This window comes from Rattus norvegicus, chromosome 1 (genome assembly GCF_021556685.1).
Source record: "Rattus norvegicus strain SHRSP/BbbUtx chromosome 1, alternate assembly SHRSP_T2T, whole genome shotgun sequence".
Taxonomy (NCBI): Eukaryota; Metazoa; Chordata; class Mammalia; order Rodentia; family Muridae; genus Rattus; species Rattus norvegicus.
This window is the reverse complement of record NC_141534.1, coordinates 85,072,607-85,089,854: the sequence shown is the minus strand read 5'-3', so window position 1 is coordinate 85,089,854 and position 17,248 is coordinate 85,072,607. Positions and strand designations below refer to the sequence as shown.

General features: G+C 39.1%; 1 protein-coding gene across 1 annotated transcript; it reads right to left on the bottom strand.

The window, feature by feature from the left end:
• Positions 1–5,297: 5,297 nt before the first annotated feature.
• On the bottom strand, positions 5,298–6,245 carry Vom1r56 (vomeronasal 1 receptor 56). Its single transcript, XM_087603195.1, has one exon. It carries the CDS (start codon positions 6,243–6,245, stop codon positions 5,298–5,300), a length of 948 nt encoding a protein of 315 aa, XP_087459321.1.
• Between the last annotated feature and the right edge of the window lie 11,003 nt (positions 6,246–17,248).

Here is a 17,248-nt window from a genome sequence, read left to right as displayed (position 1 = left end):
ATGCAGTTGGAGCCCTGGGTCAGTCCATGTATAGTCTTTCGGTAGTGGTTTAATCCCTGGAAGCTCTGGTTGGTTGGCATTGTTTTTTTTATGGGGTTGCAAGCTCCTTCAACTCTTTCAATATTTCCTCTAATTCCCCCAAAGGGGGTCGGTCCTATTCTCAGTTTGGTGGTTTGCTGCTAGCATTGATCTCTGTATTGGACATGCTCTGGATGTGTCTCTCAGGGGAGATCTATATTCAGTCCCTTTCCACACACATTTTTTAGCTTCATCAGTCTTATCTAGTTTTGGTGGCTGTATATATATGGGCCACATGTATGTCAGGCTCTGAATGGCCATTCCTTAAGTCACTGTTCTAAACCTTGCTTCCATATCCCCTCCTATGAATATTTTCCCCCTTTTAAGAAGGAGTGGGAGCATCTGCATTTTGGTCATCCTTCTTCTTGAGCTTCGAATGGTCTGTGGATTGCATCTTGGGTAATTTGAGCTTTTTGGCTAATAGCCACTTATCAATGCGTGCATACCATGTGTGTTTTTCTGTGATTGGGTTACCTCACTCAGGATATTTTCCACTTCCATCCATTTGCCTACGAATTTCATGAAGTCATTGTTTTCGATAGCTGAGTAGTACTCCATTGTGTAGATGTACCACATTTTTTGAATCCATTCCTCTGTAGAAGGGAATCTGGGTTCTTTCCAGCTTCTGGCTATTATAAATAAGGCTGCTATGAACATAGTGGAGCATGTGTCTTTGTTGTATGTTGGAGCATCTTTTGGGCATATGCCCAAGAGAGGTTTAGCTGGGTCCTCAGGTAGTTCAATGTCCAATTTTCTGAGGAACCTCCAGACTGATTTCCAGAGTGGTTGCATCAGTTTGCAATCCCACCACCAATGGAGGAGTGTTCCTCTTTCTCCACATCCTCGCCAGCATCTGCTGTCACCTGAGTTTTTTATCTTAGTCATTCTGACTGGTGTGGGGTGGAATCTCAGGGTTGATTTGATTTGAATTTCCCTGATGGCTAAAGATGTTGAACATTTTTTTTTCCAGAGCTGGGGACCGATCCCAGGGCCTGGCGCTTTATAGGCAAGTGCTCTACCACTGAGCTAAATCCCCAACACCATTGAACATTTCTTTAGTTGCTTTTTGGCCATTCGATAATCCTCAGCTGAGAATGTTTTGGTTAGCTTGTACCCCATTTTTAATATGCTGATTTGGCTCTCCGTAGTCTAACTTTTTGAGTTCTATATATATATATATATGTATATATTGTGTGTGTTTCTATTTTTTTTTAAGAAAATTTTTTATCTTTATTAACTTGAATATTTCTTCTTTACATTTCGATTGTTATTCCCCTTCCCAGTTTCCAGGCCAACAGCCCCCCTCCCCCTCCCCTTCTATATGGGCGTGCCCCTCCCCATCCTTCCCCCATTACCGCCCTCCCCCCAACAATCACGTTCAATGGGGGTTCAGTCTTAGCAGGACCAAGGGCTTCCCCTTCCACTGGTGCTCTTACTAGGCTATTCATTGCTACTTATGAGGTTGGAGCCCAGGGTCAGTCCATATATAGTCTTTGAGTATTGGCTCAGTCCCTGGAAGCTCTGGTTGGTTGGGATTGTTGATCATATGGGGTCTTGAGCCCCTTCAAGCTATTCCAGTCCTTTCTCTGATTCCTTCAACGGGGGTCCTGTTCTCAGTTCAGTGGTTTGCTGCTGGCATTCGCCTCTGTATTTGCTGTATTCTGGCTGTGTCTCTCAGGAGAGATCTACATCCTGTTCCTGTTGGCCTGCACTTCTTTGCTTCATCCATCTTGTCTAATTGGGTGGCTGTATATGTATGGGCCACATGTGGGGCAGGCTCTGAATGGGTGTTCCTTCTGCCTCTGTTTAAATCTTTGCCTCCCTATTCCCTGCCAAGGGTATTCTTGTTCCCCTTTTAAAGAAGGAGTGAAGCATTCACATTTTGATCATCTGTCTTGAGTTTCATGTGTTCTGTGCATCTAGGGTAATTCAAGCCTTTGGGCTAATAGCCAATTATCACTGAGTGCATACCATGTGTGTTTTTCTGTGATTGGGTTACCTCACTCAGGATGATATTTTCCAGTTCCCTCCATTTGCCTATGAATTTCATAAAGTCATTGTTTTTGATAGCTGAGTAATATTTCATTGTGTAGATGTACCACGTTTTCTGTATCCATTCCTCTCTTGAAGGGCATCTGGTGAACCCCATTTTTTAATAGGGTTATTTGTCTCCCTGCGGTCTAACTTCTTGAGTTCTTTGTATATTTTGGATATAAGGCCTCTAACTGTTGTAGGCCCAATCTGTTGGTTGCCATTTTGTCCTAACCACAGTGTCCTTTGCCTTACAGAAGCTTTGCAGTTTTATGAGATCCCATTTGTCGATACTTGATCTTAGAGCATAAGCCATTGGTGTTTTGTTCAGGAAAATTTCCACAGTGCCCATGTGTTGGAGATGCTTCCCCACTTTTTCTTCTATTAGTTTGAGTGTATCTGGTTTGATGTGGAGGTCCTTGATCCACTTGGACTTAAGCTTTGTACAGGGTGATAAGCATGGATCAATCTGCATTCTTCTACATGTTGACCTCCAGTTGAACCAGCACCATTTGCTGAAAATGCTATCTTTTTTCCATTGGATGGTTTTGGCTCCTTTGTCAAAAATCAAGTGACCATAGGTGTGTGGGTTCATTTCTGGGTCTTCAATTCTATTCCACTGGTCTATCTGTCTGTCTCTGTACCAGTACCATGCAGTTTTTATCACTATTGCTCTGTAATACTGCTTGAGTTCAGGGATAGTGATTCCCCCTGAAGTCCTTTTATTGTTGAGGATAGTTTTAGCTATCTTGGGTCTTTTGTTATTTAGATGAATTTGCAAATTTTTCTGTCTAACTTTATGAAGAATTGGGTTGGAATTGATGGGGATTGCATTGAATCTGTAGATCGCTCTTGGTAAAATGGCCATTTTTACTATATTAATCCTGCCAATCCATGAGCATGGGAGATCTTTTCATCTTCTGAGATCCTCTTCATTTTCTTTCTTCAGAGACTTGAAATTCTTATCATACAGATCTTTCACTTTGCTTGGTTAAAGTCACACTGAGGTATTTTATATTATTTGGGACTATTATGAAGGGTGTCATTTCCCTAATTTCTTTCTTGGCTTGTTTCTCTTTTGTATAGAGGAAGGCTACTGATTTATTTGAGTTAATTTTATACCCAGCCACTTTGCTAAATGCGTTTATCAGGTTTAGTAGTTCTCCTGTAGAACTTTCGGTATCACTTAAATATACAATCATATCATCTGCAAATATTGATATTTTGACTTGTTCTTTTCCGATCTGTATCCCCTTGACCTCCTTTTGTTGTCTGATTGCTCTGGCTAGAACTTCAAGAGCTATGTTGAATAAGTAAGGAGAGAGTGGGCAGCCTTGTCTAGTCCCTGATTTTAGTGGGATTGCTTAAAGTTTCTCTCCATTTGGATTAATGTTATCTACTGGTTTGCTGTATATGGCTTTTACTATGTTTAGGTATGGGCCTTGAATTCCTGTTCTTTCAGGAGATTGTTTTGCAGCAGACGTAGGCTACCGTAGAGAGCCACAACTTATCAAAATTCAGAAGTGACCTTGGGGTACCCATTCTCAATTAATACAATGCAATCTTTACCCCTCAATCTCAGAGTCGACATTAGAAGAGGGGTTCCACAGATTGTAAGTCCCATAAGACTAGTATAGTTACTGTAGTACATGACAGGGAAGCTGCAACTATGCAATCTCAACAATGTGGTTGTCCAGATGATACCTGCATAATGACAGCACCAGCGGAGATGCCAAAATGGTTGGGACAATTTCACAAGACCTCACCCCCAAATGAAGAATTATAGGGAATCGATGACTGCTGAGAGAAGGGGAATCAGTATAAAGCCCCTGAGATTTTATCCATCCTTAAGTAATCAGCCTTTGAAACAGATACAGACAAGCAACACTAACAGGATTCAGTAGTTTACATATATTCAATGTATAATATGTATGTGTAAGTATATGTATATAATAGTAATAATTATAAAGGAAGAGTCCATGAGTTTGAGAAAGAGTAGGGTGATAGGGGAGTGTGAGGGCCTAAGGGGGAGTTGGAAATGCTGTAAATGTATTACTAGGTTTTTCTTGGCAGACACTCCAATCCAATTCAAGTTTGAATACAAAATGTTGTGCTTAGTTGCCAGCAGTTGCAGAAGATTTTATATTGGGTTATGTAAGAAAACATTCACCCCAGATAGAGAAGCTTATAACATATCAAAGGATTGCAGTCATGGCAAGATTGTTGAAAATGTTTTATTTGAATTCATTAGAAAAGTATGGATGATCAGATCCAGAATGATAAGTGCATATTCTTTTTCATATTTGGTTCCTAGTTCCAAATCCTCAGATCAAAAAGAGACCATCACAGAAAGCAAAAACTGACCACAGTGTTGTAGATATCAACAGATTGTGTGGAGCCCCACTCCAATGGCTACTTCTACACCAAAGTTCCTGCATCTATGGCCTAGGGAACATTGCAGAAGAGGAGGTAAAAAGATTTTAAGAGCCAGAATACCAGTAAGTTTGCCATGAAAGAGTCTCATCTACAAATGGCTATATAATCAAGATGGACACAATGACAATAACAATGGACAAATTAACTTGGGGGGATTCTCATGGAGGTACTGATCTTAGACAAAAACTTATATGCAACTTAGGACTGCTTGAAGGAGAATTAGCATCTCCCAGGATGAACTCTTTTATTGGTTGTCCAATGCAGAGTGGTCATTATGTATGCAAACAACAGAAATAGATTTAGCATATGGTATATCTATATATTGGTGCATATACATATATACACACACATACACCTGTGTGTAACGATCATAATTGAGGGACAAAGTGCTATGAACTTAACAGTGTATGTGGGGGATGGAATAGGAGAGGGAAGGTTTAAGGGAAGGTTGTTGGGTGGGTCAGGAGGAAAGAAAAAGAGGTGGGTATATGATGTAATTCTATTTGGCACATGCCTTTAATCTCAGCATGTGGGAGGCAGAGGCCTATAGGTCTCTGTGAGTTCAAGGCAAACCCGGTCTACAAAGTGAGTTGAAGGACACCCAAGGCCACACAGATAAACCCTGTTTAAAAAAATCAAACCAAAGTAAAGCAAAGCAAAGCAAACCAAACCAGCTAGGTCTGCATTCAAATTCTTAATTCTATGAAAATTGTTAAGACATTGTTTTATTGCCTAGACGTGGGTGTTTCTGTTCAGTCATGGAGTGAACTTTGAAAACAGGTCATTCTCAGTACAGAAAATGAAGAAATGAATTGCAGAATAACTTTATTATTCTTCATGAGTAAAAAAGGGCAGATGGTTGGGTAGCATGTTGTCAAAAGTGAATTTACTGACTCCAGTTTTGGAATTTTTTCCTTTGCATAAAAGCCATAAAGAGTGACAGAGTTGTTCAACCAATAAATTAACACAAAGCAGCTAACCAGAGACAGGATGCTGTGGGTGGCTTTGCGCTCAGGAGATGTCTGGGAGGAAAGATTAGGGCTGCGGAGATGCTGGGCTCCCTTGCGGTGTCTGTAGAGGAAAATCACCATGTAGAGGCTGGCCCACATCATGATGGTCACATAGAAGAGATCATGAATAAGGATAATGCTAAAAAATGACCCTAAATTTTGGTTCCCAGGGTGCTTGTTTATACAATAACCATCTGAATATCCATAGCCAGCAAGAGTATTATTGGATTTGGCTACTACCATTGGAAGCATATATCCATAGATGAGTATGTTAATAAGCCAGGAGCAAAGTAAGGAAGAAAAAATCCATGTAGACAGTTTAGGCTTAAGCCAGGCCCACTTAGAAGTACTGGGAGTGATGGTGATGACTTGGAACGTGCTTAAAACACAGGTGCTGCAGATGGACAGACCCCGGCTGACTCTGAATGAAAACAAGACTGCCTTACAACCGATATCATCCAGAAAATTGGTTACTCCAAAGGATAACATGATATCTTTTGTCAATAGGAATATGATCAGCAAAATATTGACTATTGTCAGGTGAATACAAACTGAATCTATCAACTTCTTATAATAAGGCCTGAAGACAAAAGTGTATATATATAACAACAATAGTGCTGAGTTCCCTAGAACACCAAGACTGAACTGCAATATGAGAAAGATCTGGAAGATGGTGTCACCTGAAAGCATGATGTTCATGTGGGTCAGGTTTGTTAGGTCTAGAGTACCAAATGAATGAACTGTATTCAAAAAATATAAATGGTGTTTGTAGAAAAATATACTGCTCAGGAGCAGAGAGAATGGATGAAATGTCCAATTCTTTCCTTTCCTCTTCTACCTCCTCCTCCTCTTCTTTGTATCTTCTTTTGGTTTTTCAGGTCAGGGATTCTCTGTGTAGCCCTGTCTGGAACTTGCTGTGTAGACCAGGCTGGCCTCACACTCACAGAGATCCACCTAACTCTACCTCCCAAGTGCTGGGTTCAAGGTTGTGCACCACCACCAACTGGAGAAATGTAAAACTCATTTCAATGTTAGGTCCATAGATGACACTTTAGCAACTGCATTCCTGGGATTCTTGGCCATCTTAGGGGATAAAATAAAGTGTTGAGAATAATAAAGGGTCGAGTCCACCCAAACATCCTGAATTCTATTATTTCAGGCAGAAGGATATGTTGACCTACGTGAAAGCCAAATGTTCATGTTATGAGGGACTTAAAAATTATTTATACCAGGTATATGAGTGTTTTGCCTGCATGTCTGTACATTATATAAAAGCCTTGGAATCAAACACTGGATCTCTGTAAGAGCAGTTAATGGTCTTTAACTGTTGAGCCATCATTTCTATCTAGTAGTTAATATTATTTCTTTAACATTAAGTATCAATGTTTTCATGTTTACAGCAACATTTGCTTCTATCACATATGTAGTAATGTGTGTACATGACCTTTAGTGTTTGGACCGCACATACATTTCTGTCAGCATAGTGATTACTAAATTCTTATTCTTTCCCTGTGGGACTCTTTGCCTCTCATTCTACTCTACAGGTTACCCAGCACTATTCTGAGGCATTTCATTTGATTTTTATCTATTTACTTTGCTCACAACTTAGAGCTGAGCAGCTGATAGGCAGAACACAAAGGTCAGCATGAGAGACTACATATCCCACAGTATTCATCACATCTTCAGAGAAATGTGTTTTCTGCGATATTCAGTGACCAAAACTATCAGGCTGGTTCTGATTGATAAACCCACTCTGACAAAGATTTATATATTTTGTTATTGTGACATCTGAATTCTATTTCTATTTGAAGCTTCTTTTGTATTCATGGTACAGAAGTAGATTTCTTGGGACCACAGTTACACAGAGAATGACAATGACACAAGATTCCTGAACTTTGACCATGGACTTCACAACATTGTTATGCCACCCATGTTCTGTGGATTTTGGTGTATGTGTGTGGAGTTGTTGTATAACAACTTTAGACTTAATCCTGCACTGATATCCCTATTTTTGTTACCTGAAATGCAAGCGTTTATTCCTTGAAGGTTATCTGTGGATTCCTGAACAGTCTCTTTTTATCCTGACAAGATCTATTAGAATTTTCCCAATGTGCCTGTCTGAATTCTTCTTATACACTATAAATATGATATGGCATGAGTGCCAGGACATTCAAGATATTCTACATAAAGAGACCTACATTTGAACTACTTAAAGAATGAGTTATATAGGCACAATGCCTAAGAGTAAAAATATTAATTTTAAATTTTATATCAATATATTAAGATTTATACCAATGGAAACTTTAAACTTTTATCAATATATAAATTTTCCCCAATGTAAGAAAATATAACCTTAATTTCGTATCACAATTTAGAGATTTTTGCCAATGTAAAATTATGCCTATAAATTGTGTTGTTTAAGAGTAAGTTTAGTAATCTATTCCCACAACTCATTCAAGAATACAAGGCTAAGTGTCAGTCCTTTTAATAGATTCTGTAACAAACTGATTAAGATGATTAAGTAATACAAGTTAAAGATCAGATAATAAACTCATGGTAATGTAAGATTCTGATTTAATTATAATAAAATGTTTGCAATATTATTAAAAGAGTAAATAGCTAAGAGTAATCAATGTTTGACAATTTAGTTATGCTACATATGTAGATAGATGGTTTTCAAAAATGTCAAAGATCCACAAAACATGACATTTCTAATCACTTCATTATTAATAGATCTTTTGAGAAGGAGAAATGTCTGCTACTCACAGTATACCCATTCTACTTTAAAGAAAAAAGTAAATATCATTACCTCTACATAGTGTTGCTACAATTGTGACAAGCTAGCCACTGGGTAAAAAGTTCCCTAGTTAATCTACAGACAAAAAAATACTGTCCAGGAAAGGACACATGATTTATATCCAATATGATATAGTCAAGAACTTACCTCTGCCAAGACAGGATAAGATAGTCCTTCATAATTCCTGCTTTACTTAAAGTCTGTCATTTGTTTTAGGTCCAGAAGGCTAAACACAGATGCTTCAAAATTATAGGGATATAGGAGACTGTCCAGGCAGTCAGCTGTCTCTACAAACTGTTTAAGTTGGAAGCTATGTCTTTGTGTTTCCTACAAATTCAGCTAATGTTTAATCCCTTCTCAGATTTCTGATGCGGTTGAAAACTAGTTATAGACTCATAATCAAACTTAACTTATTTGCCATTAAAGAGGATGTTTTAGATTTAAAAGAATGGTTTTCAGATGGTGATACAAGTAAAAAAATCAACATAATTCAGACACAAAATATAAACTCATTAAGTTAGGAAAGATAATAGATTACTATATCTAAATGTACAGAATTGATAGACTAGATGTTAAGTGTATATCAGACCTTATAATTTATATTATTGTTATAGTTATGTTCAACTTATGTCTCAGAGAAAGGAACCTTTCTAAATGGGCAAAAATTGTAAAATGTAGTACTTTTGGCCTAATGCTGCTTGTATTATGTTAATTTGGGTCCACAGAATTGCTTGCCCAGAATCTGCATGTCCATATGTAAGACAGTGAGGGACCCTGCTCTCAGTTGGTTCTCCTTGTTTGTGTGCAGCCAATGGCTGGGAAGGGTAGTTTGTGGTCAGACTTCTAGGAATCCCAGGTTAGGAACAGAGAGGAAGGAGGAGGAAAATGGAGATCTGCCATGCAGGGAGGAGTTTAAAGGCACCAGGACTGAGAAGATGCAGGACAGAGAGCATAGGCACAATGTAGGATCCAGGGGTGAGCAGGATCCCAAGAGGGCTGTCTGACTGGGTTCATGCAAGCCAATATGGAGTATAGAGTTTATTAAGCAATAATTTGGAAATACTGGGGGAAGGTGGAATAGCCCCGTGGATGTTAGGAAGTAGTCCAGCCATTGAACTTTTAAGGCATATTAAAAATATGTGTGTGTGTGTGTGTGTGTGTGTGTGTGTGTGTGTGTATGTGTGTGTGGGCGCACGTGTGCGGGTGTGTGTGTCATTCAGGAACCCAGAACACTGGGGCAGATAGTGAGGAATGTGCTGCTGGAGGGATTGATTTGAGTAATTAATTAATTGGGTACTCTACAATACATTATATAATTAAACAAGACCCACCATCCTCTAAGCTTTGAAAACACATTTCATCTCTCCTGTTCCTTATGGATATTTTAGACTCATATTTATTTCTTTGGAATCACCAAGAGCTTCCCAAGTTTTATCCCAGATTGATGGTTACCCTCCTCACTCTTCATCAGAAATTTGTTTTTACTTATCCTTTTTCCTAGTTCTCTATCTATCTGTAGATGTACCAACTTTTCACACGTTTCATCCCTAGCATGGTCCTGAAAATTCCCTCCCACTAGTCATGTCTTTAGTATTTCTACTGCAAAGAATAAGAGGTCATGGATAAAATACCAGACTACCATCTGAATACAAATGGAAGAGACTCACTATGACTAGCAGAGGCAGATACCATCAATGATCAGTGGAATCACAAAAGAGTAGCAAGCACTATTTTTGTCATTCAAGAAAACAGAATTCCAAATAATATAAAGTACCTCGGAGTGACTTTAACAAAGCAAGTAAAGATCTGTACAATAAGAACTTCAAGACACTGAAGAAGGAAATTGAAGAAGACCTCAGAAGATGGAAAGATCTCCCATGCTCATGGATTGGCAGAATTAATATAGTAAAAATGGCCATTTTACCAAAAGCAATCTACAGATTCAATGCAATCCCCATCAAAATACCAATCCAATTCTTCAAAGAGTTAGACAGAACAATTTGCAAATTCATCTGGAATAACAAAAAACCCAGGATAGCTAAAGCTATCCTCAACAATGAAAGGACTTCAGGGGGAATCACTATCCCTGAACTCAAGCAGTATTACAGAGCAATAGTGATAAAAACTGCATGGTATTGGTACAGAGACAGACAGATAGACCAATGGAATAGAATTGAAGACCCAGAAATGAACCCACACACATATGGTCACTTGATTTTTGACAAAGGAATCAAAACCATCCAGTGGAAAAAAGATAGCATTTTCAGCAAATGGTGCTGGTTCAACTGGAGGTCAACATGTAGAAGAATGCAGATCGATCCATGCTTATCACCCTGTACAAAGCTTAAGTCCAAGTGGATCAAGGACCTCCACATCAAACCAGACACACTCCAACTAATAGAAGAAAAACTAGGGAAGCATCTGGAACACATAGGCACTGGAAAAAATTTCCTGAACAAAACACCAATGGCTTATGCTCTAAGATCAAGAATCGACAAATGGGATCTCATAAAACTGCAAAGCTTCTGTAAGGCAAAGGACACTGTGGTTAGGACAAAACGGCAACCAACAGATTGGGAAAAGATCTTTACCAATCCTACAACAGATAGAGGCCTTATATCCAAAATATACAAAGAACTCAAGAAGTTAGACCACAGGGAAACAAATAACCCTATTAAAAAATGGGGTTCAGAGCTAAACAAAGAATTCACAGCTGAGGAATGCCGAATGGCTGAGAAACACCTAAAGAAATGTTCAACATCTTTAGTCATAAGGGAAATGCAAATCAAAACAACCCTGAGATTTCACCTCACACCAGTGAGAATGGCTAAGATCAAAAACTCAGGGGACAGCAGATGCTGGCGAGGATGTGGAGAAAGAGGAACACTCCTCCATTGTTGGTGGGATTGCAGACTGGTAAAACCATTCTGGAAATCAGTCTGGAGGTTCCTCAGAAAATTGGACATTGAACTGCCTGAGGATCCAGCTATACCTCTCTTGGGCATATACCCAAAAGATGCCTCAACATATAAAAGAGACACGTGCTCCACTATGTTCATCGCAGCCTTATTTATAATAGCCAGAAGCTGGAAAGAACCCAGATGCCCTTCAACAGAGGAATGGATACAGAAAATGTGGTACATCTACACAATGGAACTCAGCTATCAAAAACAACGAGTTCATGAAATTCGTAGGCAAATGGTTGGAACTGGAAAATATCATCCTGAGTGAGCTAACCCAATCACAGAAAGACATACATGGTATGCACTCATTGATAAGTGGCTATTAGCCCAAATGCTTGAATTACCCTAGATCCCTAGAACAAACGAAACTCAAGACGGATGATCAAAATGTGAATGCTTCACTCCTTCTTTAAATGAGGAAAAAGAATACCCTTGGCAGGGAAGGGAGAGGCAAAGATTAAAACAGAGACTGAAGGAACACCCATTCAGAGCCTGCCCCAAATGTGGCCCATACATATACAGCCACCCAATTAGACAAGATGGATGAAGCAAAGAAGTGCAGACCGACAGGCGCCGGATGTAGATCGCTCCTGAGAGACACAGCCAGAATACAGCAAATACAGAGGCGAATGCCAGCAGTAAACCACTGAACTGAGAATAGGTCCCCTGTTGAAGGAATCAGAGAAAGAACTGGACGAGCTTGAAGGGGCTCGAGGCCCCAAAAGTACAACAATGCCAAGCAACCAGAGCTTCCAGGGACTAAGCCACTACCTAAAGACTATACATGGACCCACCCTGGACTCTGACCTCATAGGTAGCAATGAATATCCTAGTAAGAGCACCAGTGGAAGGGGAAGCCCTGGGTCCTGCTAAGACTGAACCCCCAGTGAACTAGTCTATGGGGGGAGGGCGGCAATGGGGGGAGGGTTGGGAGGGGAACACCCATAAGGAAGGGGAGGGGGGAGGGGGATGTTTGCCCGGAAACCGGGAAAGGGAATAACACTCGAAATGTATATAAGAAATACTCAAGTTAATTAAAAAAAAAAAAAAGAAAGTGAGTTCAGATGTCAAGCATCAATGTAAACTTGAATGTGGTAGGCTGGGCAGGGGCTGACAGGTGGATCACTGAAGCCCACTGACCAGCTAGACTAGCAACTCATGAACTCCAGGTTGAGTGAGAGATCCTGTCTCAAACAATTTGGGGGAGACGAAAGAAGGCACATGATGCCAATGTGTATCCTTACACATACATTCACAATTGAACACACACATACATGCACACACCTCACGCAACACAAAAAAGTGAAAACCTGCCCAACTCCCAGCAAGTTAAAAGTGAATACAATTTTTGACAATCACATAATGAAAAAATTCAGTATTAAAATGATTTACAGAGTGTCTCCTATAGAAATGTGTGCGTTAAATAGATAAGAGATGTGAGAAAATGACAGCATATTTAAGGAGAAATTTAATATGAAATCCAAGATAAAGGAGTTAAATAAACAAAAGCAGAACAATAGCAAGCAACAGAAATTTACAGGAAAAACACAGCAAAAGCCACGATCCTGTAGAGGAGATGCTAACATTCCAAGGTTGGACTGCACTGTTGTCCAGAAGGAAAGACACGGCAACAGGATTTAATGTAGTATACAGCAGCTGGGAAACTCCAAATGTCTGTTAAAAGATTACATTATGACTACTTGAGCCAATACAGGGCTTTAAGAGAAATGTGTAAAATTCTATAAGAACAAAACATCCTTGGAAAGATTTTGGAATTGTAAAAATTCAGATGGGCATTGTTCTCCTGAGTTTGAATCATTGATTGGATCAGATACAAAAGTATTAACAAAGGAAAATCTGGGGGTTTGAAACGACTCAGTTTTTAAGAGCACTGGCCGATCATCCAGAGAACCTGGATTCAATTCCCATTACCATATGGAGGCCTTACCTGTCTGTAAGACCTCTTCCAGAGGATCTGACGCCTCTGCTGTTTTCCTGCAGCATTATAATCATGTGTTTCACAGACATGCATGTAGGTAAACCAATAGACACATAAAATACATAAATAAAAAATTAAAGAATAAAACACCTTTATGAAGACCAAGAGAAATATTATACAGATAAAATAAGAAAGGGGATGTCCTAACTTGACAGAAAAATAGTGGAAAAACATATCTGAAGAGCAAAACAAAAACCCCAAAATATAAGGTATTATAAGATATTGTTAATGTAATGGTAGAATAGGGGAGAAGAGAGAAACTGTGGGAACGGTGCCATACCTCCTCTCTGAGTGTGGAGTGCTACAAACCCTTGTTCACGGTAGTGTGAATCCCACTGATATTAAGCAGCACAGGCACGAAGTGTCTTGGAAAGGCTGCCTCACAGGAGCCATGACTAAATAAGGGACAAGACAGAAGGACTCTCTCTCCCATGGCATCAATGACCCTGTTTACTATGTGTCATTTTAATGCACTCCAAGGAAAACATTACTCTCCCAGATACAATGTGATTCTCATGGTAATTGATTAAGCAAAGTAAAGAAGAGTTCAGTCTCTGCCTGAAGATGTGCATTTTCCCAAATTGAACTACGTCAGAAAGGAAACTGCGATCTAGGAAATCATTAAAAGTTTTCAAGCAGATGTGGAAATTATCATAGAGATAGCTGTTACCATCTGATGCCAGATATTTCCTCATTTCCCTGTTGATTTTGGCAATGATCCACTCTTCCTCCAAAATTGTGCTGTTCAGTCTTCAAATCTTTGTGCAATTTCTCTTGCTACTTATTTCTAGTTTTATTATTCTATAATCTGATAGGGTACAAATGATTATACTGGTCCTTTTGTCTTTATATTATTAGTATTACTAGTATTATTGTTATTATTAATTTGTGTGTATATGCATAAATGTTGTCCACATGTTATCTGTGCATCACACGCATGCAGTGCTCATGGAGTTCAGAAGAGGGTATTGGATTCCCTGGAACTGGTTATAGATGGTTGTGAGCTACCATGTAGGTTCTCAGAATTAATCAAACCAGGGTCTTCTGGAACAGGAGCCAGTGTTGTTAACCATTGGGCCATGTCTCCAGCCCCCTCATTTCTAATTTTAATAATTTTGATTTTCTCTTTACATCTTTTCATTACTTTGGGTCAAAGTTTGTCCACCTTAGCTGGGCAGTGGTGAAACATGTCTTTAAACCCAGCACTCAGGAGGCAGAGGCAGATGGATATCTGACTTCAAGGCCAGCTTGGTGTACAAAGCTAGTTTTAGGAGAACAAGGGCCAGCCAGGGAAACCCTATCTTGAAACAACAATAGCAGCAGCAGCAGCAGCAGCAGCAGCAGCAGCAACAACACAAACAAACCAAACCCACAAACAAACTAAACCCAAACAAAAAGGTTTGTCAATCCTGTTGAATGTTCTCACAGAACCAACTCTAGTTCATTGATTCTTTGTATTCTTACTCTTGTTTCTAGTTCATCACTTCAGCCCCGAGTTTGATCATTTCTTGCAGTATACTCTTTCTGGGTGTTATTTCTTCTTTTTGTTCTAGAGCTTTGAGGACTGCTGCAAAGTTACTTGTATGAGATCTCTCCAGGTTTATTATGTAGGCACTTAACACTATGAACTTGCATCAAAGAACTGCCCCCATTGCATCCCAAATGTTTGGGTATGCTGAGTATTCATTTTTATTCAATGCTGAAACATTTTAAGTTTCTTGATTTATGTATTAACTCAGTTGACACCTGGTTTTCAGTTTTAATCATCAGCAATCCCTTTCCCTCCACTGTCCCTCTCTCCCTGCCTCCCCTGTGGTTGCTTTCTATTCCCTCCCAAGTGGTACTGAGGCATCCTCACTTGGGCCCTTTAGCTTGTTGACCTTTTTGAATTCTGTGGACTGTATCTTGGGTATTCACATGTTGGCAAGGATGGGAAGAAAGAGGGACACTCCTCCTTTGCTGGTGGAATTGCGAACTGGTACAACCACTCTGGAAATCAATTTAGAGCTTCCTCAGAAAATTGGAAATAGACCTAGTCAGCAATACTACTCTTGGGAATATACCCTAAAGCTGCCCCACCATGCCACAGGGCCACATGTTCCACTATGTTCATAGTAGCCTTAATTGTGGTAGCCTGAAGCTGGAAACATCCCAGATGTCTCACAACAGAAGAATGGATACAGAAAATGTGTTTGATTTACACAATGGAATACTACTCAGCTATTAAAAAAGGGAACATCCTGAGTTTTTCAGGCAAATGGATGGAACTAGAAAATATCCTGAGTCAGGTAAATCAGACCCAGAAGGATATAATCGGTATATTCTCACTAACAAGTGGATATTCTCCCCACTCTCAACCCCAAAAAGTACAGAATGCCCAAGAATCTGTGTCTTTTTTATTGGGGAATTGAGATTGTGAATGTTGACAGTTATCAGTGAATAGCGTTTATTGATTTCTTTTTTTCGATGTTATGGTGTGCTGCCTTCCTTTGATGTGGTAAACTGGTAACGTGTGTGCCTCCTTTTGATGTTCTGAACTGGGATTATTTATTTCTTGTGTCTTCTTGGGTGTGACTAAATTCTTCAGGTAAAAGCTGATTGGGAGGTAGAAATTGTTTAAGTTTGTTTATATTGTTTTTCTTGTTCTGTTTATTGTAACTGAGAGTTTTTCTGGGTAAAGTAGTCTAAGCCAACATGTGAGCTCTCTTACAGTTTGTAGAACATCCATTTAAGCCCTTTTGGTTTTTAGAGTGTCTATTGAGAAACAGGTGTTATTCTAATGAGTTGTATTCATATGTTACTTGGTTTATAACTGTTACAACATTTAATAATCTTTATTTGTTTTGTACACTCAGTGATTTGATTAAGCTCTTTGGGGAATTTCTTTTCTGATCTAGTATGTTTGGAGTTTTGGCTTCTTGCATCTTGATAGGAACTTTTTTCTTTTGAGTAGGAAAATTACCTTTTATGGTTTTGTTAACAATATTTTCTGTAATGTTAAGTTGGGTTTCTTTTTCTTCACTATCCTTACCATTCAAAGATTTGATTTTTTTTCATAGAGTCCTTTATTTCCAGGATATTTTATGCTTCTAAATTTTTTCCATTAATAAATTTATTTATTTATTTATTTATTTATTTATTTATTTATTTATTTATTTATTTTACACCCTGATCACTGCTGGTCCTGGCCCCTCCTCACCCAGTCTTTTGGCCTCCCACTCCCCTTCTCCTCTGAGAGCCTGGGTGCTCTGCTGGTTATCTCTTCATCTTGACACATCAAATCTCTGCAGGGTTAATGCCTGTATTTTTAAAGGACTTAACATTTTCTTTGACTGAGCCACCCATTTTTTTCTGTCTTCCACTCCTGAGATTCTCTCTTCTCTGCCTTGCACTCTGTTGGTGAGGTTTACCTTTGAGATTTTGGTTTGAAATGCTAAATTTTTCATTTACACTTTTGTTTCACTTTGATTTTCTTTAGCAATTTTACTTCTACCTTTATATCTAGAATTGCTTTCATTACTTCACTCAACTATTTCTTTGTGTTTTCACAGACTTCATAAAGAGATTTACTCATATCCTCTTCAAATTCCTTGACCACAGTCATAATTGATATCTTGAAGTTCTTGTGCATTGCTTCTAGTATATTGTAAATGTCAGGATCTACTGTAATAAGGTTAGCGGGTTTTGGTGGAAACATTGTTTTGCTTATTTGTGTTTGTATTTTTGAGCATGTGGAATTATGATGCTAGGGGTCTTTTTTTTCTTTTTTTCTTTATTAACTTGAGTATTTCTTATTTACATTTCGATTGTTATGTTGGTTTCAGGGCCAACATCCCCCAGCCCCTCTTTCTCCCCTTCTATATGGGTGTTCCCCTCCCCATTCTCCCCTCATTACCGCCCTCCCCCAACAATCACGTTCACTGGGGGTTCAGTC

Bases quoted from the DNA above. Each gene is read 5' to 3' on its own strand.
- Vom1r56 (XM_087603195.1), bottom strand. From the start codon at position 6,245: ATGCTTTCAGGTGACACCATCTTCCAGATCTTTCTCATATTGCAGTTC.